We start from the raw sequence: 24,448 nt of genomic DNA on the forward strand, positions 1-24,448 counted from the left end.
AAACGGATTGTTTTCTTTTTGTTTCTTGGGGGACGTACGATCACCGCATTCTTTACGGCGCCCACACATTGGCATTGTTTTAATTTGTATGTCTTTTAAAGTAAATTTTACATCATATTTCGGCATATACATCCTAATCGAGTCATCTTGTCGAATTTCATCGTGTCGAGCCTGCGTCAAACTCTGTAAGATATATACAGTCACGGGCACAAGCAAAAGGATAGGTGGTACTATTCCGGACAGGGAAATTTAGAAAAATCAAAAGGGGCTCCTTCCAAAGTCCCAAAAGTCTATTGTGCAATTGCTACCGAGGCGGTCATGAAAAACGCGACCGATTGTCCATCTAAAAATAGGAACGAGAGGCTCAAACCAATACCTCAAGTTCTCACTGTTGTGTCTATTGCGCAAAAGAACAAAATATAGTAAAAGCAAGGTCAACGGTCAACCTTCTGAGGTGCGCCAGAAACAAAAAGCAAAATATCCCAAGTTGAACGGAAGGCAAGAAACAAACTAATGCCTGCTCGCAATGCGAAAAGAAAACAAGCAATGCCCAAGCCATGCAATGCTTCGATTAATTCGACTGTAAAAAGAGTCGTATGAGAAGGAGGGAGATCGGTGAGGTGTGTCGATCTGTAGTGTCGCGTCGTGAAGTAGGTAGGTGAGGTTGGGTATATAAAATCAAAGAAAAAAGGCAAAAACCCAAATGACGCCATGATGCCAAAGTCGACAATGTCGAACAAGAAGGCTCGCAAAACGAAATAAAAAAAAAGTACATGCAAAAAGACAAGGCTGTCAGACTTTCCTTTTTGCCTTTTTGCCTTGTCTTTTTGCAACGTATAAGGGGACCAAAATCTATGTCAATAAAAAGAGCATGTGTGTCGCATCGAAAAATGGTTCGCGTACGAAAAAGGAGTCGTTCGCGTGTGCCGTCACAGTCCTCTAGAAGGTGCTCCAGTTCCAGTCACCGGGGACGCTCTGGGCGACGTCAGGAACCTTGGCCACCGTCGGGGTCCCAGGCGCACCGGGCTGGCGAAGAGCCACGACCGGGCTCGTAGGCGCCGTGGCGGCTTTCTTGTAGGCGCTGGTGTTGACGGTAGCCGGCGTCGTGGTGCCAGACGAGGCGCTTGAGAGGTCGCTGCTGTTGGTGCGTGTGCGCCAGGCCTTGAACTCGCGAAAGCAGTACGCACAGGCGCGGTTGGACGAGCCCTTGGGGTTGTAGTTGGCCTGCTCGTCAAGCGGGATCTCAAAGGCGGAGTGGAAGTCGCAAAAGATGTTGCCGCAGCGGCGGCAGTGGTGGCGGCGGGTGAAGTAGCTGAACGACTTCTTGCACGTCGGCTCGTCGCACATGGTCGACTCAGGGTCCGGCTAACCAAGTTAATACCTGACACCGTAAACGAGGCACCGTGAACGAGGCACCGTAAACGAGGCACTGCCCTCATAAACAGCCATGTTCATAGGAGTCATAAATTACACACCTTCCAGTGGCTCCGCGAGGGAAAGCCATTGACGTCCGGAAACTGGTCGAGGTTCCACTTGGTGTCGACACACTTGCCGCTGTCGTTGGTGGAGCGGCGGCTCAGCAAACCGATTCCAAAGGCACCGAGGCCCGGGAGGCTGATGAAGCTGCCGCTGGAGCGCATGCCCCCGCTGCGGCGGCTGGTCTGGCTGTGGTCGTCCTGCTCATCGTCGTCCTCGGAGCCGTCGCCCACGGCACTGCTGTCGCCGCTGCTGTGGTCGGGTGCGTCGCCAGCCTTGGCCTGGCCCTCGCGCGACGGATGCTCGTTTCGCCGCAGGACGGCCGGGATGTAAAGGGGGCGGACCTGGCGGGTGTGGTAGTTGCCGCTGGTGTTGTTGCTGCTGGCGGGCTTGGGCGAGGTGGGCGAGCTGCTATTCGACGTGCTCAAGGGCGAGATCTGGGGATTGTACTGAGACGCAAGGTTGGACGCGGTAGCGGCGGTATTTGCGGCAGCGACGGCGGCATAGGCGTAGTGCTGCTGGTTGAAGGCCGGGATCTGCTCTTGCGCATGGCGTTGGTGAGGCTGCGTGTAGAAGGCGTCGCGCGACGCCGTAGGAATGCGCGGCATTATGAAGTCGGCGGCCATGGTCATATGCCTGCTCAGACGATTCTACGAGGAGAGAAAGAAGAGTTGTAAAGACGTAAGGTTCACTGGACGACGTGGGAGATCGCATGCGCTCCAGGTGAAGCGACGCCAAAGTGTTGCAGATCGTGCAGAAACGGGCGTGGCAGAGGATTCCGCAGAGCCGGGAGGTAAACAGGAGCGAGGATTCTCAACAAGACAAGACGACGAAAGAGTAAACCACCTCTCTCGGGTTCGTCGGCGGTGAAGATACGTAGTAGTTGTTGGGGTGAGAAATACAGAAGATAAGCGCAGATTGGAAGTCTGCGCGAGTAGGAAGAAAACAGATACAAGCCCGGTTGCTTATTCTGTTGCTTTTCTGTTCTCTCTCGAGGACAGATGCTGAACGTATCGTGAAGAGGAATTCAAAGGGTAAAGTCTAAAATCGTGAACGTAAATAAAGAAAAGATGAGAAACTAACAGAAAAAAGGGAGGAAATAGAGAGAACGGAAGGGGAAGGGGAAGGGGAGGGAAGGGGAGGGAAGGTGTGGAAAGCGAGGCCATTTGGGGGGGCACGATACTTTTACATATGGGGGAGGGCACCAAATAAAGCACTTCCGACGGACAAGGAAAGAGCGACCGCCAAGCAGTAGCGTGGTACGTAGTGCGCTAGCGACGTCTGATAACGAGAAAGGCAACAGCCAGAGGCGAGACGAGCGACGGACGAGGCGAAGGGGGCAAACGGGAAAGAGCGACAGGCCAGGCCATAGTATGGGCTGCACACGCTTCGCTCCTTTTCTGGTGGGCTCGGTCAAACGAACTGCAAGAGCGGCAATTGGACAGCCGCGGGCTTTTAGAGCCTAGGCGCGGCGTTCAGTTGCAGTGGGGCGCCTTCTGTCTGCGAACGATCGAGGCTAAGAGGCTAAGAAAGGAAAGTGCGACTAGCAGCCCGGTGGTTGCGAGAGGCCAGGCCGTAGGTTGAGATATCCTACAGTGGGCTACGAGGGATCAGAAAAGGCACACAGGGGGCCAGAGTGCAAGAGGTTGCGGAGGCGAACCAACAACCAACATGCGCTAGGGCGACATCGTCGGCGACTGGGGATGATAAGTAGATTTTGACGACTCCTGGAGATCGCACTTGTCGAGAAGCAGGGAGTGTGACCTGTGCGTTTGCAACGACAAAAGGGAAAAGCATAAGAGAGGACGGGAATAAGCAAAGGGGAAATCAAACGGATTAGCAGGTGCGAGTGGCATTCTAGAATTCAAATAAATCCTTATCGTCAATTTTGGCAACTGCTTCGTAGTCAGCAAAGAGTTCGGAGACGACACTGTTTGAATCGCGAACAGCGTTTCGACCATTGGACAACATTTGGACAGCGCAGGCACAGACACGGACAGCAGCAGCAATTGCCCCCCATGCCCAGGCCTGCCCAGACCCGGTGAAGACGTCGCAGGCGCACACGGCGGTTGTGGTGTGCAGGGATCAGCGGGGATTGCAGACTGCAGACTGGGCTCCACAGTGGACTTACACTGCGATCCACAGAACTGGCCTCAATGTCTGTTCCTTGCTCTCTTGGGGCATGGGCATCTCTACAAGGAAGAAAGACAGAGCGCCACTGCGTGGGATTGTTGCGGATCCAACTCCCCAAAAGCAAAGAGCGGTGGGAAGGGGGGGGGCGATGTCTGCAGCAGATGCATAGACTCAAAATGGCAGACGAATACGGGGTACGTCAGAACGTCAGGTTGTCAAGACGTCAATACGTCAAGATATCGACTTGATTGACTACCAGGATCAGAAACGATTGACAACATGATGACTGAGTGACGCGCCAGAGGGAGAGTAAAGATGGGGGGCAAAGAGGTGGCAGCGAACAATCGAAGGACAGGGACAACGGAATATGATCGGAGTACAAAAGTACAGAGCAGGTGGATGTGCACGAGCGGTAGGATATTGAGAACGGCAAGCACCGTTTCGACGTCGTCTTTTGGCTGGGGGAGACAATAACTTGGCGGGAAAAACGAGTGCCGGCGAGGCTATGTGGCGAGCCCAAATCTCGACTCCTTTGCGCGCAAATCCCGAAAGGGCGCTGACTGGCACAACTGCTCGAGGCTGGTCATGAGCCGTTTGAAGCGCACGCCGGCGCGCATTCGAAATCGACTCTCCAGTCCTCTTCTTATATTTTGTTTTTATCTTTGCTTTGCTTTAGTCCTATCGTGAGACTGTGCGATTCTAGCGACGATGCTTTGTCTTTGTGAGTTTTAAAGGACAAAAAGGCAAGAGACGATGGAATACGAGCAACAGCTTGTTTCGTTACTGAGCCCCCAGGCTTGATGCTTCGCATCTGAAAGTGGACGATGGATAATTATGTCGTACATATCCTCAGTTTGCCTCTTGGAGGTTGCAACCTGACGCACGTTTGCTCCTTCCCCTCTCTCACCGCCTTTGCTGTTGCTACGTCGTTGAAGAAGGAAGGAGGGAGTGAGGAAGGAGCAGCACACAGGGTGCCATTGCCCCGACTGTCGGGCCTGCAACGTCCAAGTGACCTGACCTGTCTCTTTTTTGTGCCATTTTCTCCGTTCTTCAGGACGGTCGGCGCATCGTAGGCAACGCAGTCGCCAGCGTGTTCGGCATGCAAGCACGTCTCCCCCCCCACATCACGAGGTCTCGACTTGCAGTGAGGAGACAAGTGGAACAGCGGCGCTACGAAGAGGCCATTGCGAGGAAGGTGCGTGGCACCGCATTGGCACATCTTCAAACCGGCAAAGGAAAGAGACAGTGTAAGTGCAACCAACCATTTACCTCAAACGAAGCATCTAATGTGTCGTGACCTTGCGACGTAACATGCCTTATTACTCAGGCGTCGCCTGCATTCGTCTCGTGCAAGTGACAGCGGTTACGGCTGCAAAATAACAACACGACATGGATAGGCCAGGTTCGCACTGGATCTGTACTTTGGGGTTAGGACGGAAGCAATACGGAGTACTTGTTGTGGCCTGTTAAATTAAAGATGGGGAGATGATGGCAGATTAGATTGGGCTGCCATTTTCGATAACGGCGTTTGCCAGCGGGGGTTCAACGTCAGCGTATCCTGTCGATCAACGCCGCCCGATCAAGTCCAATGAAGGCACTGTCGTTGTGCTTGCTGTCGTACTCCGTACACCATATATTAACATATCTTGCGACGTACGGAGCAGTTCGGTAAACGCACCAAAAAAGGTCGCTCACCGGTACGTCGTAGAGGTTTTTGGTGTAATTACGGGATGCAAATTGCCGTTGTTCCTATATCTCGCCCATTCGCACTCTTGGTCTGTCGTTTTGTCGAATCGCTCTATCCTACATTTCTTTTGCCACGCCGCTCATTGGGCCGTCAGCAGCCGACTGCCAGGACGAATATCTGGGTCCTTATTTACTGGTGCGCTTGGCGAGTCACGTTTGCCTAAAAGTACCTCCGTCGTATTGGTGGGCCCCGTAGGGTACTGACATGGTACAACACTTCCTTATCAGACGCGCTTATATGTCAAGGTATCTTACGTGTAGTTCCGCAGTTTGTGTCTATGCTTTTGTTCTCTGAAGTACGGAGTAAGTACCTAATTAAGGTATCCACCTCTCACGTGCCAAAAGTCCCTCTTTTTGTCCTGCTTTCTGTGCCCTCCGCCAGTCCCTCACGACCAACCACCTTACACTGATTCTGTCGGGTCGACTTACTCAGAACGGCGAAAGCACTCGTGGCATGAGAGTGAACATCTGCGACAGACAGCCTGCTCTTTCCTTTGGTTTTCACACCAACGACGTGCGACAATTACGCAGTGCGTTTCCGATTGACAGCATCGCCGCCACCGCCATGCGATCAAAATACGCCCCAGATGTCGTAGGATTGCCATTCTGTACATTTTATTTCTTCTGGGGCATTCCAATTTGTGTCGCACGCGACGCCCTTTTATTGTGGTGGAACAGAAAACCATCGCTGTTCGGACGGGTCGCTTTTTCCTCCTGTCCAAAGTCAAAAAGTCTCTCTAGAGCGTTTTTGTCAAGATGTAGCAGGCACGGTTTGTGATTGGTCTGTCAGAGCAGCTCTTATCATTGGCCTGTGATTGGTTCTTTGAAAGTACAACCCTGATGCCGTTTTTACGACGTATTTCTCAACCCGGCAAAGTTTGGCCCACACTACCCCTGCCGTTAATGGAAGGACCCATTATTTTTATGGGCCTAGGACAAGGCCAAGACCAGAAAGAAAGACAAAACGTTCTGAAAAGCATGTTATTCAAGTTCGAGTTGGAGATTTTCAGTGAACGAAACAAGACCAGCCAAAAGCAACCTCGAAACGACACGATGAGACAAATAGCACGACGAAAAAAGACTTGTCTTTTGACGGAGAAGTTCCAATTCCCTCCACAGCTACTGCAACAGGCAAAGATTGACGGCAGGGCACAGAGAGACGGAAAGTGAAGAAACGATTGCTGTCTGACCGTTGGCGTCCAAAGCCAATGGCATCTGTGTAGAGTACGAATTACGACATCTGCAATTCGTGAATTCTGTAGTGTGCCACAATCATTTACACCGACCAGCTCGGCCTACGACAGGTCATTTCGGGGAGTATTATCCCAGCCCCGGGCCGCCTGTACGTCGCACAAGGTAAATGAAATAGAATGCTGTCGTGTTGAAGACGCACTGCCCGACCCATGGCAAGGGAAGGGACATCCGTTGTATGCAGTATGCCGTACTACTATTTGGCGATATCCTGCCGCGGACGGCCAACAAGGGCCGCTCTCGATATTGTTTGAGATTGCGGTTTTCAATTTCATTTCGTAAGTTTGGATGAGTACACTCATACAGCCCCAACAACAGAAACAAGCAAGAAACGCTGGTAGGGAGACTAAGATACCGGAGAAGCAAAAACAAGACGCATGCAAGGTCCAAGATCCAAGACGATCCAGGCCCAAGGCTCCAAGACACCCCCAAGCCCAACAGTCTCATAAACACTCGCTGAAAAGGGGCCGCAATCCTCGTATACGAACCAAATGGGGAAGTGGTTCTATCTCAAAGTGCCAACTGTTGACACTGTACTAAGTACAGTACATCGCAGCACACTATTTTAATGAGGAAACTGCTACAAAGACATGCCGATCCAACGTAAAATACTCAAAATAAAACCCAGAACCTGGTCCAGCGCCAGGTACAGTGCCTACAGGACTCCCTTCCTTGCCTAAATGGGCAGCCCATTAGCTAATAGTTTGCTCTGCGTCCCACGCTACGGGCTGTCGGGTCTGCACAGTACGAGGGAGAACTGCTTTTGTACGATGTAATAAGTCTGTCTCGCACTCGCAGCCGACCTGCCCACGCTCGCCACGGTTCTCCCGCCGCTAAATTAAGAGATGATGGAAATCGCCGGCGCTGCCAGGTAGCAACTCTGGGCGCCGAGGAAATAAGAAAACACGAGACATGTAATGAAGAAGCGATAACCACAGAGTATGCCGTACTTTGTCATTACAACGCAAAGCAAACGAACAAAAACATGCACAGCCGGAGGGCCGGAGGGCACTCTGCACATCATACATCGTAAGCAGTCTCCCAGAGCAAAGCACAGTTATCAGGACATATCCGACCAGAGGCAGCCTTGGGAAGAGGCGAGGAAAGTGTCGTAACAAAAGACGGCGATTAATCGCGTCGAGGCAGTTCTACGCGGCTGTTTGTTGATTCGGAAATGGCAACGGAACAGGAAAGAGAAAGCAAGACTTTGTCCTTGCTTTGTCAAAAGGCAGATCCTCAAAGACAGTGGAGCATCATCGGCCTCGGCGAGAAAGGCAAGCGCGGTGCCTGCCACCACGGATAACCTGTAAAATAGGCGGCCGCCACCTGCCGTGGCAGGCGCCCTCCAGGCGTCTCGGGGCCCCATAAAAAACAAGAATCGCAAAGGAAGCAAGGAAAGTCCCCAGTATCCAAGGAAAGAGCACGCGACACTTTTTGAGTCCCTGAAAAAAAAAAAAAAAAAAAAAGGAAAACGAAACAGCGAAGCACAGAGAAATGGGGAGGCCGAAAAAAACAGCCTTCAACCTCGATGAGGCAACCCGACATCGTAAATGGCAAAAGCAAACAAAAAGTGGGAAAGGCTCGCCATTGCAGCATTCTTCCCGCGGTGCAGAGAACTAGGGGTTCAGAACATCTATCAGAGCCGGAGTGCCTTAAACCATCTTCAGCACGCAGAACTCAATGGCCACGGCATTTCTGACTGTGGCTACGTTCATCATCACAGCCTCCGAGTTTGCCTCGTACGTGTCATGCAAGTCATGATGAATGGACATTTCACAGATTATGCCAGTCATCGATTTTATACTGCGAATCATTCACCATATTGCATTAATCGGATGGGAAGGCAGGAGCCGGCCTGATTTGCTGGCACCTGCCTAGAACTACCTGCATGACAGCCTGTAGGAGCCGTCGCAAGCCGAAGAAGGGCGCGGTCGCTGTGATGCTCAACCATAGACCGGTCCAGACTCTATTCATCACTCGTTTCGAACAGTTTGGCGCTGGGCGATTCATTTAATTCTTAGACATCTAAGAAAAGAAAGAAAAAAAACAGATTGGCGGTCGTTTTGTGTACTTATCGCAAAGGAAAAGCCAACAGACACACCTCCATGCCATAACAAGGCACAAAAAAAGAAAAGAAAAACAAACGAGTCGTGTACATGCAGACGCCATGCATGTCCCCCCTTGCATCTCGTACGTCCCATGATCACGTTCCTTCACCGTTCTTTTGTCTCTTGGGCAACCTTCTCCTCCCAACGGCCACTTTTCCCGCCATCTTTGAACACCACGCGCAGGCCGTCGATGCGCATGCCCTTGTCCACCGCCTTGCACATATCGAACACTGTCAGGGCCGCCACCGAAGCGGCCGTCAGAGCCTCCATCTCCACACCCGTCTTGCCTTCACACCGCACGGTAGTGCGTATATCCACGTGCCCGTAGTCATCGTTGTTGTCGTTGCTGTCGTTGTCGTTGTCGTTGTTATTATGGGCCCCAGAAACGGCCAGGTCGACTGCAACATGCGATAGAGCTAGTGGGTGGCACAGCGGAATAAGGTCAGCCGTCCGCTTAGCCGCCATGATGCCAGCGATCCGTGCCACGCCGAGCACATCACCCTTGGCCATATCGTTGGCTCGAACCAGGGCCGCTGCAACAGGACTTGAGAACCGTACCGTACAGGCCGCCTCTGCCGTCCGTGACGTCACGGCTTTCTCGCCCACGGGAACCATGTGTGCCGTCCCCGATGCCGAGACGTGGGTCAGACGGGGTTCTTCCTCGACCGGGTGTTGAGATGCCGTCCGGCCTCCGCTCTTGCCGTCGTTTTTCTGGCCGAGTCGGCCAGTCGTAGAGTAATACACCTTTCTCTGAGATATTGAGCATGCTACCAGCGAAGCTGTCATATGTGAGAGGTGTGGTGAGAGAATGGGTAATGAGGCCGTCCCATTTGTTGGCTGTCTGCCCCAACTCTGGACAAGGCCAGCACAGCTATACATCGACAGTGAAGGCTGGTGGCGGCTGCGGTCTATGTCAACATTAGCTACGGGTCCTCACACATCCTGCAACCAACCCCATGTCGCAAAGCCGGCTCTCCAGATTCAACCCACCTGTCCTGCCTGTCTGAATACATGATACATGAAAGTGAGGCTCATCTCGTCGTCGGAGCAAAAGCACTACCCACCTATCAAGATCATCGGCCGGTTCTTCATGTGCTCTAGCTCGCCGATGCCCGCGTGGCGCTCCTTCTTGCGCTTCACTGCCATGCCAATCACATCGAGCAGCTCAGAGGCGTTTGGTAAGACATCGCTCAGCTGAATGTCCACGTTGGGTTCTTGTGCCGTAGCGGCGGACGAGGCCTCTTTAGCAAGCCGCACCATCTCGGCCATGGCCGCCTCATCGATGGGCTCCCCACCGTTGGCTTGCCGCATAATATCCCGCAGTGAGACCTCGGCGTTGCCAAAGAGACACACTTTAAGGCTCCCGTCGCTCGTGATCCGCAGTCGGTTGCATCCGCCGCAAAAGTTGTGCGTCATGCTCGTGATGAAGCCCACGCGGCCCGCGAAGCCAGGCACCTCATACGTCTTACTCGTATCGTGCGGTCCGTTGTGATGTGCGTCCGGCACCATGCGCTGCAGCGTCGGGTAGTCCGCGCCGATGCGTTCCAGCATCTCGTTGAAGCTGACCATCTTGCCCGTGCTCCACCGGTTGCCGTCAAACGGCATGTACTCGATGAACCGCACCTCGAGGTCGTGGTCCCGTGTCAGCCCCACAAATTTGCCCAGCTCGTTGTCGTTCAGCCCGCGCATCACGACACAGTTGATTTTGAGACGGATCCCCGCGCCCGCCTTGTTGAGCTCCAGAATCCGATCCATGCTCCGCTGCACCGCCGAGAACCCGTCGCGTCGCGTCATCAACCGGAACTGCATCGGATCGAGCGTGTCCAGGCTCAGGTTGACGCCCGTCAAACCAGCCTCGACCATGGCCTCAAGCTTGCGGTGCAGCGCCAGCCCGTTTGTCGTCAGGCACAGCTCCCGCAGGCCGAGGCGCTGCAGCGCGCCGAGCTGACGCATCAGCGGCAAGATGTCCCGCCGCACCGTCGGCTCGCCGCCCGTGAGACGGATCTTGTTGACGCCCTGCGCCACAAACACATTGGCAAGCAGCACAATCTCAGGCGTCGTCAGCAGGTTCCGTTCCGGCGACAGCTCCACACCCTCCTCGGGCATGCAGTAGAGACACCGCAGATTGCACCGCTCCGTCAGCGATATGCGCAGGTAGTCGTGCTGGCGCTGAAAGCCATCGGTCAGGAATTCGGAAAACGGTCGAGCATTTTTCAGCTGATCCTTTCGCCGCCGACGGCCGGGCTCCCGCTCGGGCCTCTGCACCTCAGTCGTTGCTGCACCCGCAGTGAAGCGATCAACAGAAGGAGGCAGGGCACCGTCATTCAGGTTCGCTGCCGACGTGGCCCGTGTAGCAATCGTCCGCCGGACCTGGCCGGCTGTTGAACGTGGCCTTAATGCCAAGAGGCCGCATTGGGGAGACGCGAGCCGCAGCATTCGCCACCCAAAGCTCGGCGACGATTTGTTCAACGGCATGGCGATGTGTTTTGGTTGCAAGAAGAGATTGGACTCGGAAGCATGCCAGAAGAAAAATGACACCGCCGAATGCTAAGGACGTGTTTTCTTTCCAAGACCAGTCATCGCAGTCGTGGGATTGCTTGTCTTTATGTGTGTGCGGAAGAGTTGAGCTTTATCGGCCACCTCCGCGTATTCTGCGGAGATGCCAATAATTACTCCGCACACCATGCCCAAGAACCAGCGAACCCACATGTCAGAATTACTCATCAGGTAAAGTGGCAAAGTAACGGCGGCAAGCGCTCCTTCACACTAGTCGGTCGAACTTTCTGTACTCAAGATGTCTGTTTACTTTGTCCTGCATGGAAAGAGCGTTGGAGGTTCGAAACAAAAGGACGATTCAATCTGGACAGCGCCTTCCCGCATTGCGTCCTTCGCTGCATTCCGATGCATCGCGGCAGGAACCACAGTGCGCTAACTGTCAAAAGCCAATGTCACACGGAGAACCTGGTGGGGATAATTGACATTAGTCCCATTATGGCAATTGGTAAACAGAGGAAGGCACGTTCTGCACAACCCCGCGAATGGCTTCTTCAGGCAGGAGCCAAAGCTTCTGCGATAAACAAACTACCCCTGAATCCCAGACGTCCGATCGACCTCTCTTGAGTAACCTCGTCATTCACTACCGACAGCACAGTAGTACGAGAGCTTCTACTGCGGTATCACATGAGCCCAACGCGCCCGAGACACACTCTGAGCTCGACGCGTCCATCGCAAGACCCCAAATCTCCGATAACGCCCACCGACCTCCAGCCATTATGCGCTTCTCTCGAAAGTTCAAGGGTACGTCATCGACGTTTTAGGGAGTGCTGTTTCAGGTCCATCGTGCCCATTACCAATCATCTTGGCTTTCTCGTCACGATGCATGCGCCGACTTTCTTCTAACGCGCTTCGCAGCTTCCTCGTATTGTCTGCCGAGCCCAAATGGCCGGCTTGTGGCGACGCTGCTTCCCACCGGAATACACATTCAAGCTGTGGACCGTCTCGAGGGGTTCGCCGACGTAGTAGAGCTTCCAACAGACCTGTCTGTCTCGGCCATCGTCAGCTTCCAATGGTCGCCGACTTCACAGCGTGTCCTGGTGGCTACAACAGACCAGATTCTGGTGGCGGCTGTCCTGGCCTCGACCGGTGGTGAAGAAAAGCCATTCCGTGCTGTGATTCGCAACCCGTCACTGCCCGTCGTTGCCAAGCCCGCCTTCGTCGGCTTTGGTCCTTCCGATGACCAAGTGTGCCTCTGTTCTGCTTATGGTGTAAAGTTTGCCGTGTTCAGCTTGCTGACGGGCAAGACGGTCGAGATCTTGAACCCGAAGCTCTTTAGTTCAGTTTCGGTTTGCCGTCGTGGATTTTCGTTCCGGCCAGACAGCAACCACCTCTCCCTCCTGACACGCACTGCAGGCAAAGACTGGGTCAGTGTGCACGATCCGGCAGTGTCAACTCCCATTGCATCATGGGCCCCCGACACTATTGATGCTCAGGGCCTTGTCTGGAGTCCGGACGGCCACTGGCTGACAGTGTGGGAGTCGCCCGCATACGGCCGCAAAGTTCTGTTCTATACACCTGACGGCCATCTTTTCAAAACCTGGACCGGTGTTCCTCATGCCGCAGCCACTCGACAATCAAACGGTGACGGCGATGGAGGATATGGCGATTTTGAGACGCACATCGATACACATATTGCCGACGAGCTACTTGTATCAGGTGTCAGGCTGGTGCAGTATTCAGCAGACGCTCGTATCTTGGCCGTTGGTGATGCCTCGCGTACAGTTCGACTGATTGACGTGGCATCTATTACGACATACAAACGGCTTGTTCATCCCACATCTCTGCGCCCTCGAACGAGCGCTTCATCTATGGTAAGTCGGCCCGTATCCGGCTGAAGTGCCTGGTATTAGTAAAAGATTGTGCAAAAAACAAGAAACGCTTACCAGAACAAACAGATTTGGCAGGAACAGATTGGGCCATCTGCCGTCAGCGGTGTTTGTCACAGCTTTGTCGAGGCAACGCAGGATGTATCGCCCCCCGGCCGCTCGGCCTCGACCACCACTGACGCATCTGTAATCTCGTCAGGATGCACGCTGTTGGCATTTGACTGTGCATCCGCCCTTCTTGCAACTCGTTTGGAAGAGGCTCCCACTACTGTCTGGGTCTGGAGCGCGGAAACGGGACACTTATGCAGTGTTCTTATGCTCCATGCGAATGTGTCTGCTGCAACATGGCACCCTTCTACACCCGCCACTCTACTCATCACATGCGACGGTGAAAAGCACCGAGGGCTGGGTGTCGTCTGGAACCCCCTCAAGGATGAGCCTCCTCAGGTCGGCGACTTCTTGCGCTATTATCCTCTCACAACTAACGAAGGCCACCTTCCACTAAGTGGCGCCCCAACAGGAAAACATCGCTTAACATGGCTACATCTCGACGGTATCCCACCTTCGCTGTTTTACTCGGATGGACACGAATTTTCTCTTGTCGCGCTTGATGGGGGCGACCAACATGAGTACAAGGCAACCGACTCAGTGCCGTGGCCAGAGGCCGACATCCCAGCAGCACCTTCCTGCTTGTCCAATAGGCAATGGGCCCTTGAAGATCGAGTGAGAGAGGAGTCACCCCTGGAACTTGTGCCAGCGAGCGTGGACATCGAAGGCGCCAGTGTGTTGGATGATACCTTCCACTACAAAAGGGAGGACTAGGCACTTGTGTTCCGTTTCCCCGTCCTCTCGGCTTCCAGTGTTTCTCACCGCTGCGCCCATCTTTCCTTCTATAAACCGACCAATCGCGGATCTCCCACAGCAATTCTTTTCAGCCCGTCCTATGTTTACTGCTATGGGCGAATAATGACAACACACCGTGAAGCAAGCCCACATCTGGAGATGCTGTGTGACCATACCAGTGACAACACAGCCAGGTTATCACTAAAACTCTGTCCAGCCACGGTCGTTATCGGTCTAGCTGTTATGCAGGCCAGAGGGGGCGGTTGAAGAGTACAACATATTGCAATCAATCTACTGTCTACGCGGCAGATCACTAGGAGATTCGTGCTCCCAGAGCTGCGAAAATAATCTGTCACGTTTAGCGTTGCGCAAAACGGGCCATTTCGATTGCCATACTTCAATCAACCCCATTGATGCGATGAATCAGATTGCAGCAGTTCGGCGCGTCAACGTTGAATTTGGGGTAATGACGAGACATTGCACAGTTGTAGGATCCCCGCCCGCCTATGGCCCGAGCCGCATCAAGCATGACACCTAATAAGACTGTTATGATAACTCGTCCCTTGGGTCCTGTGACTCGGTAAAGTCATTGTTCTTGGGCTCGTTCTTAGCGCCTGGTGGTATGAGCAGGGGATGCTGAGGTCCAACCGGCGACACGAGGTGCCAGCTGTCAATCCGAAAATACGACGCAAACATTGTGCAAACGAACACCAATCCATGCGAGTATTCTTTGCGAGGATCTCTTAACGGAAGCCAGTTTTTGCGAAGGGAGACAGATGCTACCCCGAGGCAACATTACCGCTTCAGCCTTGACGTCCGAAATGTTATGGGGGCCAGCATCGTCGACATAGAACACGAACCTGACCATTCTCTTTCGCTTGAATCAAACCAATCAACATACAGACGGTCCCTATCCTTTGCGCTGAAAACTTGAACGCAAAAAAAGAAAGAATAGAAAATTCACCAACCATTCCCAACGATCATATGGTACCGGAATTCGGCAACGGTCGTCACCAAAATCTCGACCTTTCTGTTTGTTCAAGCCCATCTTCATTAACATGCTGTGTAACCGCTGTCATCACACTACGACGTGCCAAAAGTACAGTCTGTGAATTTCTGCAAGAAAAAGACTTCGAGAAACGAAAAGGCAAATCTTAAAGCCCAGCCTCTATGCACGCCAAAAGCAGCAGCTTGGTAAAGCAAGCAAATTTACGACTACTTGCAAGCGCGTGCGTCTCAGCTTCTATGGTCATTTAGGGAAAAGATTCAGTAAATGTGCAGACTTCGGCGCACGTCACAATTGTCGACAATTGATTATCCTAGCCGGCTACAGTCAGTATACCGGGGCAGTCGTTTTTGACAGCAGTACTGCACGGTCGTGTCTCTAATTCTACATGCGAGCCTGACAGCAGACGATCAACTACAAATTTATTTCGTATAGTCGTCTTAGGTCTCTTGCCGCCCTGGTCGAATACAGATACTCGGCTGCAGCTTTTCTGTAGGAAGTCGTATTCGCGCCCATCAGCATGCTTTAAGGGCACACTTCTTTTATGCATGTGCTGATGGTTCTGTCCACTCACAGTCGCCATAGCATGCGACGTTTCAGTCGCAATTGCGCCGGGCTCAAAAATGGCAAACGAAACTCGGTCGCCAGCGTCCATCTCATATGTGTCAAGTATGTTCTCGACAGGCGCCGCGCACCGCTCCTAACACCATCGACGCTCTAGACCGGGCCGGCATATCTGAAAACGGCAGAATCGTCCCCTGCCCGAGGCGATTGGACTTCGTCTCTTGCACAAATTACTTTTTGGCTATCCTCGCTTAAGTTCTGGATCTTTTTGGTCAATCAGCTGTCCAAGAATCCATGTTTCGTGGGGGTAAGATAATGTGACGGCATCGTCGCCGTTTGCACTCTCCATACACACGATGCATGTTCATGGAGGTGATGATGTGTCGCTTGCCAAGCTGTTTGTGGTTGCTTTCTTTCCTATTTTCGACTGAATATTGCGGGTTTTTTTTCCTGCAACATGCGGACGCCCCAGGGCAGAGAAAACGATGTTCGTTAAGGACATCACCCTGGGCCGAGTAAAGTTGCCGGTGGGCATACCACCTAACAGCACACTGGAAGATGTTATCCAACGTCCTGGAGGCAGGAGCATTGCTCTGTTGTCTTTGCATGCTGTTTGGCTTATTTATATGACGGTGTCGTCCTGTCCAGACAAGTACAATGGATATGGCAGAATGCATCACCAGATCTCATTGTCTCGGTATCCGTCTTTCTTTGCCCTCCATTTCAGTCACCAAGTATCTCTGTGCCAGAGTCTTCCACACCTTGATTTTGACTTTGCCTCAACCACACCCAATCTTCAAAAGCGCAGACCAACTGCCATCTCTCGAAAGACACAGCAAGTCATGAATCAAGCAAGCAAGCACGAGCTTGTGCAGCACGCCGTGGAATCGGGTGCGGTATCCGGCATCTATTACGTCTTAGTCGCCAACGTGAGTGGAACTGCTCTGATCCCTTAGCCGATAACCAGATCCTCAGACCCGCACTCCCTCTCTTTTCTCACTACCGCATTGGCGAGCTATGGCTAATACAGATGTTTGCTCTACCCACACTGATAGTTGCCTCCTGAGATGAACTTTTCGGACCTCAAGGTTCTTTCCCGCGAGGTTGCATCCGTCGACAAGTGCTTCATCAATGGCAAAACATCCGAAGGTTGGGTGCGTGTCCGCAGCCCACAAGACTTTTACAGAGTTTACAGTTAGTTTGACCAATTCATAGGATACAAATCAAATAAGTCACTAACAAATGTTGTTTGTTTTAACAGGCCACTTGAATGGATTCAACTACAAGGGGTACATCCTATCCGCTTCCATTGAAAACAGCAGCAAGTCGGTCTACATCTGGGACCAGAAGAAGACGCGCGCAGCAGCCAACGCTTCCTCGTCGACCATCGGTAGTGGGGCGGGAGCACCGAATTTATCGCCGCATGCCGGTGTGTCTCCCTGCCTTGACTACGGCTACTGCGCCCCGGCCAACGGGAGCACCTCAGCGCCTGTCGAGTACAACGCCTGCTATGGTTATGATTCCGGTTATAGCAGCGGTGCCTCGTCTTCGTCGGGCTATCCATACCCTGCGCAGTCAGCATCCCACACTGTGACAGCCATGCCCCCGAACTTCAACTCGTACCAGCAGTATGAAGGCGCCGGCAGCAGTGCCAGATCATGGCAACCGTACCACACGCCCATCAGCAGTGGCCAAAACGGCGTTGTCTGCGGCTCTGGCTACTACGGGTACGGGTGCGATCACCAGGCTGTTCATGCCACTGGCGAAGGAGTTTCCCAGACGGCCAAGGTCATTGTCAAGAACCTCTCGCGCCATGCAAGCCCCAAAGAGCTCGAATCCTACCTGCTCTCAGTCGTGGGCGGCCGGCACATGCTTCAAGAAGATGTGCGTTTCCCACGCCAGCCATCCTCGAGTTCGGGCTCAAGCTCAAGCTCAAGCGCAACCCGCCAGCATGCATTCTTGCTCTTCAATACGCACAGCGATGCCCTCGCGGCGGTCAGCAAGCTGAGCAAGACCAAGCTACTCGGCCTGAACATTGAAGCGCGACTGGCCACGGAGATGGTCCTGCCAGTCCGTGGCTCCCCGTCATCGACGTCGTCCTATGCGCCACCCAATGCCACGTCGTCTCTTACGGACAGTGGTGATGCTGATCTCGGTGTAGATGCATCGGCAACACTGTCTACAAACGGGCAGACGGAAGACACCAAGCCGAAACGAGAGAAGTCGCATAACCTGGTTGTTGATGGAAAGTCGCTCTACGGCCACGTCAAGCAGGCTATAGAAGAGACCAAGGGCCGCGACCGCAAGCATAAGCACCGAAAGTGAAAGTTGGGGGGACGAAAGGTCTACTTGATTTTGAAAGAGAATATTTCATATTTCATGACTTTTTATATTTTCGTCTTTTTGTGACAATTTCCTTGTCATATGGTTTTGCTTAATTTATAAATTGGTTTTATTCTCGTATAATCTAGCTACTTTCTATTTTTTATTCGGCACGAACTGTTTACTTCACAGTGACGCATCCTTACTGAAGATTTACGTTGCCACTGATTGTTCATGGTCATTGTTCACCAAGTTTGTCGACTATGGTGTCTCCTGCTAAGATGCGTCGCGTTTTGCGCAGACATGAGCTTTCTTGGGCGCCAGGCCCAAAAACACTGTGGGAAGGAAACGAGGGAAATATGGACATAATAAAAGAGTGTAAACGAGGATGAAAGACAGGAAGGCACCAAATCTAGTCCCCAAACTCCAAATAATTGCAAATGTGGTACGCCAAAAAGAAAAGAAGAACGTGCAAAATGAATAACAAAAGGTGCGAATATACGAAAAAATATAAAAAGTAGGTGAAAAGAAAGATACTGAAAAAGGAAATTATAAAACAAACGCCACTTCCAAGAAGTTTGGACGAATTATATTATTGGAAAAAGATATTTTGAAATCACTTTCGTTCGCCTGGTATAATGTGATATTCCAACCAGGTTTGGCATATCCACCACGTCATGCATGTCTCCTCCTCCTTTCTCGCTTACGCCATCTGAATTCCCGGGACGGTATCCGGCCGCCGTGGCTCTTCGCCGTCGTCCATCATCGTCAGCCGCTGCTCTCGTGGTAACGGGTGTGGAATGCCAGGTTGATTGCCAACCACCAAGGCTACATCGCCTGCCGCGTCGCGACCTGCAGATGCGCTCGTCGTCATGTCAATGCTAGCTTGTCCGCGTCTCACGCGGCCCGTCTGTTGCTTGACCCACGAGTTGACGGACCGGAACTTTGCCGGCTGGTCCTCGCTGGATTCGGTGTAGACTGTCTCGCGGCTCATTCGCTGTTTGCGCATCCACGAGAGTCGCGCAGCTGCGCCAGCTGATGCAGACAATGGTGGGCCAGTCGAGGCCCCTGACGGACGCTGGGCAGCCAGTGGCATTTGGCCGGGCTGTGCCGCCTGCTGATCCGATGCCAGCACCAGGATCTCGCCGTCACCGAAGCCGGATGATAAAGAAGACAATTCCGAGGCGCGGTTGACTTGTCGCCGTGCCGGGTCGTATGCATCAGACGGCTGGCGTGCCAGTTGTGACTGATTGTAGAATGGGTCCGGCATGCGTGACCGCAGTGTGCTCGCCTCGCTGCCATTGTCGTCCGTCATGTACTGCTGGCCAGCCTTGTAAACCGCCATCACAGAGCCGGTTGGCTGGCCCATATTCGCAGCTCCGTTGTTCAAGACGTAAGGTGCGGCCACTGGCATGCCTGACTGGCCGGATACCATTGACGAGCTGAATGACGCTGCTGGAGTGTGTGTGAAGACAGAAGCGTCCGTATTCGACCGCATCATACCAGCCTGCATCCCGTTGGCACTGCTGACCTCGGCCTGTTCTGGCGGAGACTGGAACTGCAATCCCAAGCCCAATCCGCTTGAGTAGTAGACCTGGGATGGAATAGCCGGTGGGACGTCTCTGTCGAAGCCGAAGGTCCTCAACGTGTCACCACCTTTCTCTTCGTAGGTAGGTCCACCCGCGCGGGTCATATTCGAAGAAGCCGCATTGTTAGCCGCCATGGGGCCCACGTTCGAAGAGTTGGACTCTTCTAACGTCTTCCATGCTTTGTGCTGCCTACTGGCAAAGGGGATTTTATTGGCAATACGATCGTATATGCGACGAGGCAGTCTAGCAATGGTGGAAAAGGGTCCATCGTGGGACGGGAACGTTGAGGCATTGCCGCGTTGCAACTTCTCCCGCTTCTGCTTCTTACAGGCCCTCCAGACGAGCCAAGCAATAAAGCAAATCACGATGAAAGCACCTGTTCTTGTTAGGCACAAGACGATGAAGCTGGGACCCGTATTGACGGAGAACATACCAATGGAGCCAACAGATATCAATGCCCTTTCGGCCGTCGGATCCAACGCCTTGTTGTTATTGCTGTTGTTGACCCTGTTGTTACCGTTGTTGTTGTTGTTGTTGTTGTTGCCCTTATTGTTGCTGCCGCTATTTCCGCTCCCGTTTCTACCATTGCTGTCGTCGTCATCTGCCGTGGTCCCGTTGACACCCCTGTGCTTTCTGTCATCAGGACCGTTCTTGTCATTAGGTCTGCCAGAGCCAGGGAAGTTGGCCCCAAAGGGGACAAATGGCGCGAAAGGTCTGTGGGTAGTCGTGGCAGTGCTCTCAGTTGTTGCTGCAGTCGTTATCAACGGTACAAAACTGGTCACGACGGCATCCTATCACCAAGTTAGCCCGGTACACAATATCTCGTGTCACTGGTCTCTCCGTGAAGTTCAAATACCAGCAGGCTGCACTTACCGGCCCAGTTGCCACAATGGTTGAAGTTGTCAGAACGACAGTAGGAGCGTCTGTCGTAGATGGTGCTTCCGATGCGGGTGAATCCGTTGGCGCGGATGTGGCGTCGAGCGATTCTGACGAAATCTCTTGGGCACCATTGCTGTCACTGCTCCCAACGTCTCCGCTACCGGCCGCGGCGGTGGTCGTCGCACTTCCGGCACTGCTGGAACTGCCACTGTCGTTCCCACTGCTGTTGCCGTTGTTGCCGTCGACGCCGGCTCCAGCATTATTGGTGTTTCCACCCCCATTGCTATTGCCCTTGCTTCTGCTGCCAGTGCCAGAATTATTGGCATTGCTGCTGCCGCTACTTTGGCCTCCAAAGTTGTTGTTGTCGCTGTTGTTGTTCTTATTGCTGCCACCGCCCCTGTTGTTGCTGCTACCACCACCACCATCACCGCCTCCGCTGCTACCCCCCTTACTTGTACTGCTGCTGCTGTCGCCGTTGTTTCCTTTGGTCTTGTCACCTCCGGCATCGTTGTTTCCGTTGCCCTTGAATCCTTTGCCAAACCCACCACCACCACCAGAGCCTCCACCAGAGCCTCCACCAGAGCCTCCACCAGAGCCTCCACCAGAGCCGCCACCAGAGCCACCGCCAGAGCCACCACCAGAGCCACCACTGAACTTTCCTTTTCCGAAATCTGTCGAGGTCTTGGAATTTCCGTCTGCCTGTCCACCCTGGGCCGCTCGGTTGTTCTTTACATTCGACGAAGAGTCTGACGGTGTACCGCGCTTGTTGTTGTTTTGGTTGTTGGAAGTATCCATCTGCCGCCCGTCCGCTGCATCAAATGGTGCCATACCCTCTCCCCTTTGCATCCTAGCCGAGCCGAGAGGTCGCCAGAATGTTGATTCGGGCTGGAGCATTCAACAAGCTGAATGCTTCACTATCCCAACGACTACTAGTTGACAGAAGGTTATGTGCGGGATGCGGACTCTGAATATAAAACTTGGCGTAAGAAGTGGCTTGTGTTCGAGTGCTGCTGGATGATATAAGTAGTCGCTTCGAAAATCAGATCGGAAAGAAATCAAGTGAACGCCAGAGATAACGAAAGCGAATAGAAGAGAGAAGACAAAGAAGAACCGAAGCGGACAAAAAAATGAAGTTCTCCAGGAGCGTTTTTCTGAAAAGAACAGAAAAAAAGAGAATATTAAAAGGCCGGCCTTGCTGAAAGAAATGAAGAAAGAAGAAAAGAAAGAAGAAAGTGGCACCTGGCAGAAAGGAACAAAGATGAGTAAAGGACAAATAGAAAATGTGCAGAAGAGGGGAAAAGGAGAGAAGAAGGGAAAGAGGGAAAGAGGGAAAGAGGTAAGAAGAAAAGGAGACAGGGTCCGGCGTAAAAAGGAATCAGAGTTGGAGGGTTCGGTAATAAGAATGCTAAGATGGGGGACAGAGGGGCACGAAGAAGAGACGGCCCCAGGAAAGGTATGTTGGTGGAAGGTTTGTGTACTGTAACAGGCTTTGGCGATCACCCTAACCCGGCAAAGAAGATCAATGGGAGTGGTGGGAGGGAAAGAGACACTCCTTCATGTATGAGAGAGCGACGAGGAGGGAGTAAGAGAGTGCGTGTATGAATGTGTGGAAGCGAGATCCACCACACGGGTGTCTTAGGACGTCTAGCACGAGACCTGTCATGGATATAGCCGGGAGCAAGAAGATAATGTACGGTACTGACGAGACACAGAGTGGAAGGCGTGACCGATCGGTACACTTCACACTCGTATGCGGCATGGAATCTGAATTCACGGATCAGCAAGCCCAACGAGGGCCAGTAGAGCCACATGATGGCCATGGCGATCACTGTGAGTAGACTTTTGCTCCCAAAAGACGCGGACAACAGATGGGTACAAAAGCAGAATTGACTTGTTAGGCAGGGATGCCCCATGTTCCTCATTGCTCGTCATGCCACGTCCTTCTTGCTGACTGCCATGCTTCGTCTGCAGAAGCAGAACGTCAAATGTGTCGAAGACGGACAAAGTGACAGGCTGTGGAGAAAACGGCGTTGTTCGGGTGGACATGTCATACATGCACCAAAATGCGGGAGCGGTTGGGACGTTGCCGGGGTCTGGGTCTGGGCTTCAGTTCCAGCCCAGTTCCAGGCTGGCAATGTCGTGTGTCCCCCCGTGCTCCACTTGTGCATGGCACGGCACCGATGAAATTGTAAGGAGGAGCCTTGTGTGGCACCTTTGGCTGGAGAAAGGGAAGAGTCCACGTCTGTTTTGCTTGTGTTTTCTTTTGCAACTGCACTTGTTACGCCGTGACGACCACGAATGCTTCTTCTTTTCCTTAGCTGGACTTGTGGCCTGAAAACGAGCAGACAAAGTTAGTAGGGAAGCACCAGTGAACAAGCTTGTCCGTCGTACTTGAGCATCTTCCACTTCCAACATACCATCTAGGTCTTGGCATCCATCTTCCTCGCATTCTCAGCCGTCCTTTCCGCAGTACACCGAGCCAGTACCAGACACCAGGAGCAGTTGCCGTGGTGGGTAGCATTGAGATGGCCAAGACGCCTCATCGACGCGCAACTCAATCGTGGGTAAGGATAAAGGCGAGCAAAGACTATGTATTGGGGACGAAAGTGAGAGAAGACGAGAAAGAAGACAAGGCACATGGCAAAGGTCGGAACTGATTGGCTGCTTGGCCTCCTGATGGCCTGTTGCCAGGTTTCGATGCCCGGGACGAGGCTTGGATCGCTGCATGAACGGAGGTGTCACTCTTGAAAACGTTCTGATGCAGCAAATCGTTGCTGCGACCTGGACGGACCAAGACTGCGCCCGTCGCGAACCACGCAATGCGGTACGGTTCATAGCGCTGGGTGCTGGCGGCGTCCTGGTCTGGTCTGGCAAAAAGGGGATCGCTGGCGTCTCAGGCCAAGTTTCAGAGGCGAACAGCAGCAAAGGGGGCCATGCACTCGGACTGTCCCGTTGTGCTGGACAATTGCGGAAAACGGGACAGGGTCCCAAGGGCCAGGGGACGGGGAACATCTGGAACTGGGCGTTGAATGTGACCGGGGTTTGCGAATGAGGGGCCGACGGACGCTTTGTTGTATTTTGCAAGTTTGCAGGGCGGGAAGATAAAGCGACGATGTTTTCATTTGAACGACAGATTCGGCCAAATAAAACAAAAGAACGGCAGGTGCAATCATGTAGACTAATCAAAACTTAATCGTTAATATTAAGCATTTCTGGTCGCGGCTTCCTTTTCCTGGGTTTGCGTGAAATGTTCTTTCCCTCAAGTATGGAGCGGAAGTTGGGGAAATCACGACCGTGTTTGTTTCCCAAAACGGCAATCAGCCACGACTGCCGAAACCTCACAACTGCTGGCAACCTTTTCTGCCCCCCACTGAGTAAAGAGATCGGAAGCGGAAACAGCGACCCTAATGGCTTCTACCCCACAGCCACATATCTTCACCTCATCGCCTCGTCTTTTTGTCTTCCTGATCTGAATCTGCATTGCGGAGTACTTCATGGTCAGCTTCTCATCATTAAGCTCACGATACAACATGTGACTACGAGGGCGTCAATTCCACAGTCGCGAGAACGAGCAGCAAAGTTGTCCATTTTAAAAAGTCGATATTAACACACTATTGACCGAAATTAACGGCACTTTTGACTCAGACGCCCGGAAATCGTGGCAAGCATGCTTTATCTAGTTGTGCACGATTTGGCTAAGCTAACTTTTATAAAACTCATTGGGAAAGAGGCGCAGAACACCAAACAAGGGGGTATTTGCTTCTGGGGAAGATTCGTTACTTCGTGGGGGGATAAAAACGCCAAGCTTCGGAGTTCGGCAAGCCGTGTATTTGTGTGATATTGATATAGCCATCTACTTGCAGTCTGTATTTTCATTCCAGATACTGCGTGGTCCTGTCCGTCCCATGGTATGACAAAGCTTCTTTGCGTTTTTGTGAAAGGCTTGGCTTCTGTGTGGTTTTAAAGTATAAGAAGCAAAGCCACCAGGATTGCATGTACCAAGGATTACCATGTCTGGGCTTGGACTGCCCTGTCGGAGGTGGCTGATCCCCCTTGTACCGCATCTTTTTGCGTGCGAGGAGACACAGAGAGGGGAAGAAAGATTACGTCTGATGCTCAAATTTCAAGCAGAGATATAGAGACGTGAAG

General features: G+C 52.7%; 6 protein-coding genes across 6 annotated transcripts; 3 read left to right on the forward strand and 3 right to left on the reverse strand.

Moving 5' to 3' along the window:
- Positions 1-939: 939 nt before the first annotated feature.
- On the reverse strand, positions 940-2,102 carry SPBR_06005 (fyve domain containing protein; the record flags this gene model as incomplete). Its single annotated transcript, XM_040764267.1, has 2 exons — positions 940-1,365; positions 1,476-2,102. 2 exons carry the CDS (start codon positions 2,100-2,102, stop codon positions 940-942), a joined length of 1,053 nt encoding a protein of 350 aa, XP_040622210.1.
- Positions 2,103-8,819: 6,717 nt separating this feature from the next.
- Positions 8,820-11,189, reverse strand: SPBR_05661 (molybdenum cofactor biosynthesis protein; the record flags this gene model as incomplete). The annotated part of the gene is made up of 2 exons (XM_040763924.1): positions 8,820-9,493; positions 9,779-11,189. The coding sequence occupies 2 exons, from the start codon at positions 11,187-11,189 to the stop codon at positions 8,820-8,822; spliced, it is 2,085 nt and encodes a 694-aa protein (XP_040622211.1).
- Positions 11,190-11,986: 797 nt separating this feature from the next.
- SPBR_06069 (uncharacterized protein) lies at positions 11,987-13,001 on the forward strand (the record flags this gene model as incomplete). The annotated part of the gene is made up of 3 exons (XM_040764331.1): positions 11,987-12,011; positions 12,126-12,970; positions 12,993-13,001. 3 exons carry the CDS (start codon positions 11,987-11,989, stop codon positions 12,999-13,001), a joined length of 879 nt encoding a protein of 292 aa, XP_040622212.1.
- Positions 13,002-16,576: 3,575 nt separating this feature from the next.
- SPBR_05974 (uncharacterized protein) lies at positions 16,577-17,834 on the forward strand (the record flags this gene model as incomplete). Its single annotated transcript, XM_040764236.1, has 2 exons — positions 16,577-16,703; positions 16,771-17,834. 2 exons carry the CDS (start codon positions 16,577-16,579, stop codon positions 17,832-17,834), a joined length of 1,191 nt encoding a protein of 396 aa, XP_040622213.1.
- A 700-nt stretch (positions 17,835-18,534) lies between these two features.
- SPBR_05619 (uncharacterized protein) lies at positions 18,535-21,193 on the reverse strand (the record flags this gene model as incomplete). Its single annotated transcript, XM_040763882.1, has 3 exons — positions 18,535-19,598; positions 19,854-20,211; positions 20,294-21,193. The coding sequence occupies 3 exons, from the start codon at positions 21,191-21,193 to the stop codon at positions 18,535-18,537; spliced, it is 2,322 nt and encodes a 773-aa protein (XP_040622214.1).
- A 1,831-nt stretch (positions 21,194-23,024) lies between these two features.
- SPBR_06284 (uncharacterized protein) lies at positions 23,025-23,351 on the forward strand (the record flags this gene model as incomplete). Its single annotated transcript, XM_040764546.1, has 1 exon — positions 23,025-23,351. One exon carries the CDS (start codon positions 23,025-23,027, stop codon positions 23,349-23,351), a length of 327 nt encoding a protein of 108 aa, XP_040622215.1.
- Positions 23,352-24,448: the final 1,097 nt, after the last annotated feature.

The sequence above is a fragment of the Sporothrix brasiliensis genome (assembly GCF_000820605.1).
Source record: "Sporothrix brasiliensis 5110 chromosome Unknown Cont15, whole genome shotgun sequence".
NCBI classification, from domain to species: Eukaryota; Fungi; Ascomycota; class Sordariomycetes; order Ophiostomatales; family Ophiostomataceae; genus Sporothrix; species Sporothrix brasiliensis.